Below are 12,184 nucleotides of genomic sequence, written 5' to 3'. Positions count from 1 at the left end.
ACTTGAAAAACTTTCATGTTACTTCATGCGCATGCATTTTAATTAAAATTTGATGCGCTTTTACTATAAACACTTTTTAGCAGTAGTGCTTTCAAAAAAAAAAAAGAAAACATTTTCAAACGGATCTGATAGATGCAAAGAGCAAAAATAAAATGAACATAAAAATAGTTTGACGAGACGCATTTACCATTCTTACGCACGGTACATAAAATAAAAATAACCGATGAAACTAGGAAATTCTAATCAAATTTTTTCGTGGTCGTAGAATTTCATATTTATGATTGCAATTGATCGTATTATAAATTACTCTATAAAGCTCATTTCCTCATATACTCAATTAAAATCAAGGTTATTTGATCAATCAACTGGAGTAAATGGATAAACGGTTCAAAATATTATAGTTAATTGATTAACGAACTTAGTTTTAATTAATTTTTTACATATATAATATTGACACAGTAATTTATAATATTGTGGTTCTATGAATCGATTTTGATTATAAGCATAAAATTCTACAAATTTGCTACGAAAAGTAGGAGTTTCTACTCATTATTGAGAAGCCAAATAGAATTCATTTAAGAAATAAGTAAATTAAAAATTCTACATCTGAGTTACTATTGACGGGCTGCCTGTCGCAAAGTAAAAAGACAAAACAAATGTCACTGCATTTGTTTTCTTCTCTGATTAATTATTAACTAAATCAATGCAGGAGTCCAACTTTGTTTCTGTAGGCCGGTAAAGACGGCATACAACATATAACGCTATGCGTAATTAAACTGATAGACAACTTGAGGAATATAGTCCGGCCATTCGTGCTTCTCTTCTGAAACTCAAATGCATACATACACATATATGTGTGTGTATATTTGAATAGTTATAAATTACACTCTCACTTCACACATTAAACAGCTCGTCTCGAACATATAAAAGGGTAAGTATAATTAAGCGAGAGGAGTGCAGATGGCGACGATGGATCAAGCGACGGCGGAGATGAAAGAAGAGAAGACATGGGCCGTAACATGGGGTACATTCCAGAGTGAGGTGAAGAAGGAAGGTTTTATAGCTGCTCCAATGGCGGCAGTCTCAGTGCTGCAGTATCTGCTGCAACTGGTGTCCATGATAATGGCTGGACATCTTGATCAGCTCGCACTCTCCGGTGTTGCGATTGCCATCTCTCTCACCAATGTCACTGGTTTTAGCCTTCTTGTAAGTCCCTTCCTTCTCATCATCCAACATCCATCGCTTCTTTTTTTTTTTTTCTTTGCATCAAGTTTCTTTCCTTTTTCTTGGCACTAAAATGGAAACTGCAATGCATTTCAAAGTCCATGAACACGTTGTTAATTAGAAAAAAATTTGATTGATATAATTCTAGCATTGTATAATTATATTGACTAAGCCCTTTTTTTAATACCAATTTGAGACTAATGAACCCATTTGCATGTATTTGTTGATCACAGTCTGGAATGGCAGGTGGACTGGAAACACTATGTGGGCAAGCATTTGGAGCAGGACAATATCAAAAACTTGGAACTTACACTTGCACTGCAATGATCTCTCTTCTCTTGGTTTGTCCTCCAATATGTGTCCTCTGGATTTTCTTTGACAAATTATTACCCTTAGTAGGCCAAAACCCCCAAATATCACATGAAGCACAAATATACTCAGTTTGGCTAATTCCTGCACTTTTTGGCGGTGCAATTCTTAAGCCTTTAACTCGATATTTCCAGTCTCAGAGTTCAATTTTTCCAATGATTTTATCCTCCTTTGTCATTCTTCTTTTCCATATTCTTACCTCATGGGCCCTTATATATAAGCTGGAACTAGGAGTTAAGGGTTCGGCCATATCCTTTAGTTTGTCAACTTGGTTGTATGTGGTACTGCTGTGGTTGTATGCAATGTTTTCTTCATCCTTCGAGGAAACCCGTCTTGCATTTTCTATGGAGTCTTTGGTCCATATTGGACAGTTCTTTCGCTTAGCCATCCCCTCCGCTGTAATGATTTGGTAATTTTCTTACTCCTTATATTTACGATATGTGACAGACTTAATGATTGCCTTTCAGCATTGACAAAATCAATCCTAAAAATTGACATCATTGACATCCATTAATCTAAGCGTCAAGTTAATAGTTGTTTTTCGACGCAACACTTGACGGATCAATGATGCAACTGTTTTTAACTTTATACTATTGTTTTTGTCAACTTTCAAAAACGAAGCAAATTGTGTTTGGTTCTAGATGAAAAGATTGCAAAATGTATTGACCCTATTTACTTCATGAGTACTTATGTATCTTAATTTGTATTGCTTTGACCAAAAATATAGTCTTAAATGGTGGTCATGTGAGCTGATTATTTTGCTGTCCGGCCTTCTACCAAATCCAAAGCTGGAGACTTCGGTGCTTTCAATATGGTAAACTTCAATTTCTGTGCTTGATCACATTACTTTCTATATAGGTGATGATCGTCGGATGATGTGCTTAAACTCTCGTGTATTCTTTGTGGTTATACAGCCTTACAATCTCTACATTGCACTTCACTATATCGTATGGATTTGGAGCTGCTGCAAGGTATCACTCAGCATGTTATTGTTTGTAGCGCATTTTCTATTTTAGGTAAATTTACGGAGAACTCCTCGAGCAATACTCGAGCTCCCCTCAAGACCACTCGAGCAGTGCTCAAACTGCCCACAAGGGGTTAAAATTCCAAAAGTCTGAAAAAATAACCTACTATTCAACATTTTCCTCCATTTTACCCTTTTTGAATATTAAGTGCCTTAGTGGTAGGGCATGGAAGTAATGACTGAAGTAAACCTAAACTTCAACTATTTTTACAGTATTCGGGTGTCGAATGAATTAGGAGCTGGCAATCCACAAGCAGCTCGAGTGGCTGTATGGGCTGCAATGTTTCTATCAATCACTGAGGCAGTTATTGTGAGCACAACTCTCTTCTGCTGCCGCTACGTTCTGGGGCATGTTTTTAGCAGTGAGAAGCCAGTCGTGGATTATGTTGTAGTCATGGCACCTCTGATTTGTATCTCAGTGTTCATGGATAGCTTACAAGCTGTTCTTTCAGGTTCATATCATCATCTTTTTTCTCATGTATGTGCTTGTTTATTGGGTGCAAGTAATGCCACATGGATTACATTTGTATGTTACACGCCTGTTTGGTGAGCCTTTTAGAATCACTAAAATCACGTTCTGACAGCCAAAAGCGGTTTTTTCAGTGGTATTTAATGTAGTACTTGCTTTTTTAACATTGAAGAAGTACTTGCCAAGTGCTCATTTGAAGAGTTTTCGATTGCTTTTTCAAAAGTGCTTCCAACAAACGGCCTTAGGCATAAAAGTGCTTCCCACAACAGCTCTGTCAAACATAAAGAACTTATGTTTGAAGCTTTTATTATTAGAAGCACAACTAAATTTACTAAAAATCCCAACTGCCTTTTAAAAATTACTTTATTGCAGAAAGCACTAAATAGTATCTTTACAACTTGTAACACTGCTAGCTATATTTATGGAAACGCTTCCAAACAAGTTTTTGGTTATTTAAAGCGATTTTGGCAATTCCGTACGTACCCTGCCCTAACTTGGGACACGAACATATAAGAGATATTTTCCTGCATGCATCAGGTATTGCTAGAGGAAGTGGATGGCAACATATAGGGGCATATGTAAATCTCGGGGCGTTTTATCTGTTTGGACTTCCTTTGGGTTGTGCACTAGGATTTGCTCTAGGCTTACGGGGGAAGGGCCTTTGGATTGGAATAGTGGCCGGGTCTGCTGTACAATCTGCTCTTCTTGCTCTTGTCACTTGTTTCACCAATTGGACAAAACAGGTTTGAACTCCCAATTAATTTTTCTTTAAATATTTCTCTCGGTAATTTGTTAATTTAAAAATACTGTTTTTAAAAGAGGGTTTTCTACAATACAATCATATATGACTGACATACATTATTTTTTCAACGGGGATTATCATTTCATTTTCTAAAATAAGAAAAATTGAATGCGTCACGTCGATCGAATAGTTAAAAGAGTTGATGTATACTATATTTTCCAATTCTAGACACCAAAAAATGGTATCTAAACATCCTTTTTATGTATGTATTACAGGCAAAGAGGGCAAGGGAGAGGGTATTCGTGGAGCAATTATCAGAAGACAGTGAAGCAAATTGAATGAGATAAAAGAAAAAAGAAGTTTGGAAATGATTCTGCTCAAAATTCAAAATTCATCATCAGAAGGAATCGTACGTGTTTAAGTACAAAGTAGTAGCAAGCGAGAAAAATGACAGGTTAACTTAACGCATAGATTTGGCACCAAGTCGGTTGACTGCAATGAAAATTTGTTCATCAAGATAAACGTATAGGAATAGGAGTTCAAGAGACCTGAAGAACTCAAGTGATCTGCCTCGCCTCTTGAATCCGATCGGCGCGCAAAACCCGGCTGTTATAAATGTAAATTGATCCTTAAATATGGCTTGCTGGTGAAGAAAGTCTTTGATCATGTTCCAGTTTGCTGTGGCCAAAGCTGCTTGTATAGGTTAAAATCGATCTAGAAGCTGAAACGAATGTGAATAATTTTTTGATCTTTTGGCCATTGAATAATAGTGAATTTTAATTGTGAGAAAAGCGGGTTTGCTTTCCGACATGTTTAACATATTTATTTTGTGATCTGAAAGTTGTTAAAAATATTGTTTGCTAGTAACTACATAAATCTCAGGATTAGTTGGATAAATGGTCTTCGTGGTTACAGGATAGTCGGAAGATGACCTTCGTGGTAGACAAATAGGATTTACGTCCTTGTGGTGAAAGACCGTTAGCAATTTAATCTAAAGATGAAATTTCTGTTAAAATGTGTAGGATTTTTGGATCGGCGGGCCCGTGAGGCCCACTCTAACAACACTAATATTGTTCCCCAACTTTACCACCTGTCCAATCTGTCAAGTGTGGAGTTTTATCACAAAAAGTCTCGATATTAGTTAGAGTGAGGGTGATCATATTTAAACCCCATTATTTTCTTTTCACCCACGGATGTGAGATTCCAACACTCCCCCTCACGTGTAACTCCATTTAATGGTTCACACGTGAAGATCCACACATCGGCAAATGGAATTCAGAGGCAGGCTCTATGTTAAGAGTCCTGGCTTGTTTCATTTATTTTATCATAAAAGGCCTTGATATTAGTTAGAGTAGAGGTAATCATATTTAAACCCCATTCTTTTCTTTTTCACCCACTGATATGAGATTCCAACACATCAACACTCATCCTCATGTGTAACCTTATTTAGTGGTTCACACATAGAGATCCACCAACACTCCCCCTCATGTGTAACCCCATTTAGTGGTTCACACGTGGAGATCCACACATCGGCAATTGGACCGGCTCTATATTAAGAGTCCTGGCTTGTTTCTTTTATGGTGACAAGCTCGTTGGCTTGCACGAGCCCAAACCTTAGCTCTGATACCGTGTTGGATTTTTGAATTAGCGGGCCCGTGAGGCCCACTCTAACAACACCGATATTGTCCTCAATTTTACCACCTGCCCAATCCATTAGGTGTGGGTTTTATTACAAAAATCCTCGATATTAGTTAAAGTGGAGGTAAGTATATTTAAACCCCATTATTTTCTTTTACCCACCGATGTTGAATTCCAACAAAATGAAAGGATAAACATGTATTTTCGTGTCCATAGACCGAAACCTCTCCCCTCTAGCTATCTTCTCTCTGTGTTCTACTTCCGTCTCCTTACTTCTTTCTCGCACTTTCTTCTTGCTCATAATCCAAATACCTCTCCCCTCTTCTCTCTGTCTTCGTGTCCATTAATTGACCTTTTGAGCAGCCTCACAAAAACTTCATTGCACTACCTTATACCAAATGGTGTTGGTGCTGCCGCAAGGTGTGCTCTAAATCTCTCTTCCTCAATTATTCCATGTCTATGCCAACAAGATTTAACAACTAATTTTGTTTTTGATGAAATGAATTTGGCACGTTGTAGCAATCGAATTTCGAATGAATTAGGAGCTGGTAATCCACATGAAGCTCGAGGGGTTGTTTGGGGGCGTGATGGTTCGTCCAGTTACGGAAGCCGTACGTCATCATGAGCACAATTCTCTTCTGCTGCCGTTCTGTTTTGGGATATGTTTACAGCAATGATATTGATGTTGTTGTAAACTGAAATAGAGAGGAACGAAGTTAACCAAAAAATATAGAAGCTTTGAGTGGTGAATGATTTTTGGGATGAGTCGCGGACTAAGTCGCTCTCTTTAAGACGTTTCGCAGCTTTGCCCAAAGTGTGCAAGCAGTTCACAAACACCACGTCGTTCATAGGATAAAATAGCCCAGAACCTTCTTCTGATAAGGTTATTCCTTGCACAGTAGAAGAACCTTCGAACTCACACCCTTTCTATATGTTGCTTTAGAACTCAATTTTAAGAAAAACACATACGCTATTGTTTTTCCCTTTTTCTTCCTTCGTACAGGGGATCAATATATATAAGGGGACGAAATAGACGTTGCGGGGTTAAATGATTTAGGGGAAAGAAAACCGCAAGGAATCAATGCAGAAGAAAACAAAACGGACAAAATCAAAACGGAATAAAAAAAATTATGTAAATAGACTTGATCTTCTTCTCTATTCAGAGAAGGAATCCCATCTTTTCAAACTTAAAAGGAGATAACTCCTTATCTAATTGAAAAGTCAATGACATGTTTCAAACTTAAAAAACTGTAACTCCTTATCTCATTGAAAAGCCAAAATCAATTGGCTGTTATGCATAGAATAATGATAATAAAACAAAACGTTATGTATATAATATTAGTAATAAAGCAAAACTTAAATATATATAAACATATATATTATTAAATAAAAACATATTTACTCCAACAGATGTTGTCACTTATGTCAAACGTTTGGCTCCACTCGTTTCTCTCTCAGTTTTCGCCGACAGCTTACAAGCTGTACTTAATGGTTAGTGTTGAGAACGATGTAGAAAACAATCCCATATTAATGAGATGAAGGACCTTATATGTGCTTATAAATAGTTAGGTTGCTCCCCCATATTGCCAACAGATTTTGAGCCCCTTGTAGAAAACTTTGGCAAGAATTCCTTGAGATTCCCATGTTGTGTAGTCTGACGTGTTATTTATCAAAATGTTGACATAGACTAGCAACAAGCAAAAGAGCCCGCACGATGTTGCGGATTTTATAACTTTGGCAAATGTGTCAGACTTGTAAAAAATTTATTTACATCCATATCCAAATTTATTTACCTATTTACATTCCTATATTTTTTTTTTTTTGGTGACCTCCCTATGTTCTTTAAAGAACAAATGATACGTAAAAATTACCTTATTTACATCCATTTAGTTATAATACACATAAAAAATATATTGCTTTCTATGTCCCAACTTTTCACATTGTTGTTCAGTACTTCACTCTTCTTTCTTTGCTGCCAAAGAGATGTTTTTATTGTACCATGCATTGGACTTTTAGAAATGGATCAAAAACTAACATGCGATGTAGAACCTCTGTGTTTCACTTGCTTATTGACTGGGTTACAATCTCAGCATGGGATGGGAAAGCATTCCATGATCTGAAAAAACGTAGTTAAGACAACATCCGGCACACCACATCTTGGCACCATCGTTTGTTTGTGGTAGTGTCTAGACTTCCAGTGGCATTTAAGTGGCAACTTTTTTAGTGTCTAGACTTGCGGTGACATTAAAAAAATTGAGAAGCTCAGTTGCATACAGAACGAGCGTCGACCGGACATTTTAAACTCTTCATAACATCAATTTCATCTTAAATTAGAATAAACCTCCAATGTTAGAAATATGAGTAAAAACGAATGCTTAGTAAAAGAATTAGCCAATTCTAATTAAGAAGTGTTAATCAAACTGTGAAAGCAACATATGTGTTTTTCCAACTTCAAACACAGAACCAACAGAGAGAATCCAATTGAAACCGAACAACCCAAACAGACCATGAAGATTATACAATCAGAAGAAGAGATATTTGAAGGAGAAGAGGTCATTACATAGTCTGAAAGCAGTCGAGTAGCAGCAGAAGCTGAAAAAAGCGAACAACTTTGGACTCAAATTTTCTCCAGAATAATTGAAAAAATAATTAAAACTAACAGGTAGGAGTGATAATGTTATTGATATGTGGGTTGTTGTTTGTTTGTGTCTTTGAAACACCAAGAGATCAAAAATTAAACGAAAAATTCATAAATATGAAATTACAAAAATTAAATCATGGGGAAAACGAAACGTACATGACAACGAAGAAGGAACTTGCAGGCCTCTTAGGCTTGTTCGGATCCTTTGCAGCCTCCTTGCTTGCATCACGGCTTTTACTCTTCAACCTATGAAAATCAGAAACCTACACAAACACACAAATAAAGATGAGATATGTGCACAATATCAATAAAATTCACACTCATCGCCTGACATTAAGAAAGTTTGACATTAAGAACACAATAAGGAGGAAAATAGCTCCCTAATCTCAACAACTACAGTCTCTTAACATTAAAAAAGGAATCAAAATATCAGTCAATTATATACATGATATTTCAAATCTATTCATGAAATGCATGATACAGAAACGCACTTTGGCTAGATCAGTGATTCCAACATCCATCAAATCTTCATAGTTTCCCAGTGTCAACCATATTTGCAATCACTTAAACGTTCAAAACTTTTTAGAGTATGATGGCTTACCCCAACTTCAATGTCTTGAATACCTAAGTCTGCGCAGAAATGATCTCGAAGTCAGAGTTGAAACTCAGTTTATTGTTCAGACCAGCAGCTCATGCTGCAGACATGCATAGCTGATAACCTGAAGAAAAACATTTAATTATCAGCAGTAGTGACAGATATAAGGGAAAAACAAAAGATGGAAGACGGAACATTGGATAGCAAAAGAATAGCAAATGTGATGGACATGCTAAAAAAAAAAAAAAAAAAAAAGGGAAGAAAGTCAGAGGTAGAGTGATGGAACCTTACAACTTTGTACAGAATAGGCAGCAATTTTTACATGATTTGTGTATATAAATTCCATCTACATATGCAGTAGTACATCACCATGTATTGAACTAAATAAATTACATATGAAGTGCTGCGGAAATATCCTGCAAAGCCAGTTTCAGCTGAATCAACAGACAGATAGAGGAGTCATCGTTTGGTGCATTGCCTAGTAATGCTAGAGACTGCACAGAGGGAGCTTCGACGGCGAATCCCGATACTTGTATGGATTTGTACAATATGGTCCGGCACACTTTTCACGGGGAGGAGGGTAACTGAAATCGAAAAAAAATCATAAAAACAAAAATAATAATAATCAGATGAGCTTGCCGATATATATATATATATATATATATCTCGTATACGCTTGTGCCTTGAAAGGCAAGTGATCAACTTCAAATGCCGATTCCTCCAACCTCGTATACGCTTGCTTATTACTAATTAACCTTTGAAAAAAAAGTTTTGAGTTGAGCAGATGTCATTGTCTTCTTCCACTTCCATAAAACAACCACAAACCCATGTCGATGTGGATTTGGAAAAAATAAAAGGTTCAAAATCTAATCATCAAAATTAGGAGAAAACAACTAAAATTAACAAAAATTGAACCCTGGGAAGATCATATTTGCTGAAATTCCCATATGAAAAATTGAAATGAGTTGTCGAGGAAGATTCAGAGTCCAATCCATATCTCGAATACATGATAGTGAAGTCGCGAGGGATAGATGAATGGCTGAAGGTGACGCACAGCGAGCCGAAAAACTTGTGGAATAGATGTTGGTTTCATGGTCGAGCAGATTGAAATGGAAAATAAGTTGTCGTAGAGTGAAAAGGAAGCAGAGGCGATGTCGCTAGGTGTGTTTTGTATCGCTGCAGGTATCCACTGTCATAAAATTAGGACGACAGCTACGAAACGAAGAGCAGATGATCCACACGTATCAAACAGAGGTAAACATGCCATTTCACTATTGAGCCCAAAAAAACTAAGAAAAACTAATGAAAATTTTGAATTTTAACGATAAGGACAAAATAAAGGATAAAATAAATAGTATCATGATTAACTTAATAAAAAGTATCGGAAGTTTTTCATTAATGTTTCCCAAAAACCAAGGCAGAAGAAAGAGAAAAATAGAGGCAATTCCTTAGGAACAATAAACATTCTTAACTGCGTTTTAGTACATATAGAATTTTGTAAACTTGTCTAAGTGCTTGCACAAAATTGAACTTTTTCGCGAACTTTTCGTGCTCAAAATTGAAGGATGTTCTTTGCATTGGCAGCATATAAATCTTGGTGCATATTATGTAGTAGGAATTCCAGTAACAATTTTATTGTGTTTTCTTTTACATCTAAGGGGAATGGGACTTCGGATCGGAATGATGACATGCTCTTTTGTCCAGGCATTGTTGTTTGCTTCCGTAACTTCCTTCATATATTGGCAAAATGAGGTTGGTAGTCAAATGCTTTCCCTCTTTCTTCTTCAAGGTGCCTTTGTTTACTAAATATATTTCACCTTAAAAAAAATTGGAAATCCAGCAAACCAAAACAATATATTTAGATACATTCGCATTAAAAGAACCATTCAGATAAGCTAACAAAGAGCTTTAACAATTACACCAACTCTCAATAGAGATATCTAGATTATGCAGGTACCTTTCTACCATAATATGTGAAGAGATCAAATCTTTAAAAGAGAAGAACCAAACAACAAAACCCTTTATTGTACCCGGCAGTCCAAGAAACAACATTTTTCTCCGGCATTTCATCAAATATCTTATGTGCATGTTCCAAATACCCACATTTCACATACAAACAGAGCAAACTGGTTTTAACATAAACATCGAAGTCGACCCGGTTTTCACCACAAGGGTATGAATGTTCAGACCCAATTGGAAATCCGATCGCCTCGCACACGCTTTCAAATGCAGAAGCACCTCCTTGTCAGGATTCATCAGATGCACAGCCAACGGTTACAAACCCTTAAATCAAAACCTCCCATTTTTTCTAATTGACAACCCCTTCCTCACCCATCAGATTCTTCTAATTGACAACAACAGTAAGCATTACTATCAAAGAAAATCTGTAGAACATGAGAGACTGACTGACTAACTTGGAAAGGAAGTCGTGGGTCGAGAGACTCGAGACTGGAAACGGCAAGAGGACTCAGAGCCAGAAGAGGTTGCGGGTCACGGGGGTGAAAGATCGAGAGTTAGACGGCGACACTGACTGAGAGTGAGACGGGTCGCTGGGAAGAAGAAGACGAGGACAGGTCCCAGGTGCGCGGAGCGGCGGAGGTTGCAAATGGGAACTGGGAACTTGGGATTTGGGAAGGATAAGGGAAGGGAAGGGTTTCAGACTACCGAGTACAGAGGCAGATGGAAGACCCGCAGGGCAAGGGAGTTGGGTTTACCTTTCAAACGGCACCGTTTAAGTAATAAAAATATTAATTTATAATTAATTATAAATCTGTTCGGTTTGGTTCGGTTCGGTTTGATTTCCGAACCTCAGAAATTAAATCGAATCAAATCAAATTCAGTTCAGTTCGGTTTAACAATTTCGGTTCAATGTTTTTTGGTTTTCAGTTTTTTGAATCCACCCCTAAACTTTAGTTTATGTGTATTGCCAAGAGCTTCAGTAATTACATTGATTTTTATCTAATTGTGCAGGCAACCAAGGCAAGGGAGAGGATATTCAAAATTTCAAAGACATGTCTACTCAGAATGTTTTAGCTTAAACTATGCATGAAGTTTCTTTTTTAAAAAAATGGGACAACTGGTGCCAAGTCAAGGTTTTCCACCCATTCTAGGGACTAGGAAGACTCACAGAGGCATTTCAACCTCTTCTTGGCCACAAATCTAACTTCCACACCAGCAGCGGATTTCAAACCCAACCTCCAATTTTTTTGAGTACTCAATACACCGCCACATGATGCTATTATTTCATTCGAATTATAATACGTGCAATTTTGTTCATTAATGCACCCTAAAAATCAGTTAACTTTGTTGTCCTCCCATATTATAATCAAGGGAGGAAGCGTTCCTCCTTCTGCGACGAATTGACAATTTTCTGTCCTCACTAATTAAAGGGCTTATTCGTTGCTGTGTGAAATAGTTTCAATTTTGTCGTCCCCTGTATTATATGATAAACCAACTATTCAAGATATCTCTCCACGTCCGAA

At 37.0% G+C, this 12,184-nt stretch overlaps 1 protein-coding gene and 1 long non-coding RNA gene across 5 annotated transcripts; one reads left to right on the top strand and one right to left on the bottom strand.

The window, feature by feature from the left end:
- Positions 1-20: 20 nt before the first annotated feature.
- On the top strand, positions 21-4,580 carry LOC137740738 (protein DETOXIFICATION 8-like). Its single transcript, XM_088699528.1, has 7 exons — positions 21-1,206; positions 1,458-2,002; positions 2,321-2,407; positions 2,508-2,564; positions 2,831-3,069; positions 3,624-3,829; positions 4,104-4,580. The coding sequence occupies exons 1-7, from the start codon at positions 961-963 to the stop codon at positions 4,164-4,166; spliced, it is 1,443 nt and encodes a 480-aa protein (XP_088555654.1). The 5' UTR covers positions 21-960; the 3' UTR covers positions 4,167-4,580.
- Positions 4,581-7,841: 3,261 nt separating this feature from the next.
- On the bottom strand, positions 7,842-11,419 carry LOC148694463 (uncharacterized). 4 transcript variants are annotated; one of them, XR_015966225.1, is made up of 6 exons: positions 11,117-11,419; positions 9,709-9,878; positions 9,096-9,286; positions 8,709-8,826; positions 8,264-8,353; positions 7,842-8,058 (listed from the first exon to the last, which is right to left on the bottom strand). It is a non-coding gene; the product is annotated as an uncharacterized LOC148694463 (long non-coding RNA). The 4 variants fall into 4 exon arrangements; XR_015966226.1 differs by lacking the exon at positions 9,709-9,878; XR_015966227.1 differs by lacking the exons at positions 9,709-9,878; positions 11,117-11,419 and having other exon boundaries at positions 8,709-8,818; positions 9,096-9,674.
- Positions 11,420-12,184: the final 765 nt, after the last annotated feature.

This window comes from Pyrus communis, chromosome 9, assembly GCF_041283825.1.
Source record: "Pyrus communis isolate YQ-2024b chromosome 9, ASM4128382v1, whole genome shotgun sequence".
Classification (NCBI taxonomy): Eukaryota; Viridiplantae; Streptophyta; class Magnoliopsida; order Rosales; family Rosaceae; genus Pyrus; species Pyrus communis.
Note: the sequence above shows the minus strand (reverse complement) of the source record. Positions and strands in the feature narration are given on the sequence as shown.

Bases quoted from the DNA above. Each gene is read 5' to 3' on its own strand.
- LOC137740738 (XM_088699528.1), top strand. From the start codon at position 961: ATGGCGACGATGGATCAAGCGACGGCGGAGATGAAAGAAGAGAAGACA. The intron at 2,003-2,320 runs GTAATTTTCTTA...CCAAAAATATAG, and splicing joins CCCTCCGCTGTAATGATTTG to TCTTAAATGGTGGTCATGTG. The intron at 2,408-2,507 runs GTAAACTTCAAT...GTGGTTATACAG, and splicing joins ACTTCGGTGCTTTCAATATG to CCTTACAATCTCTACATTGC.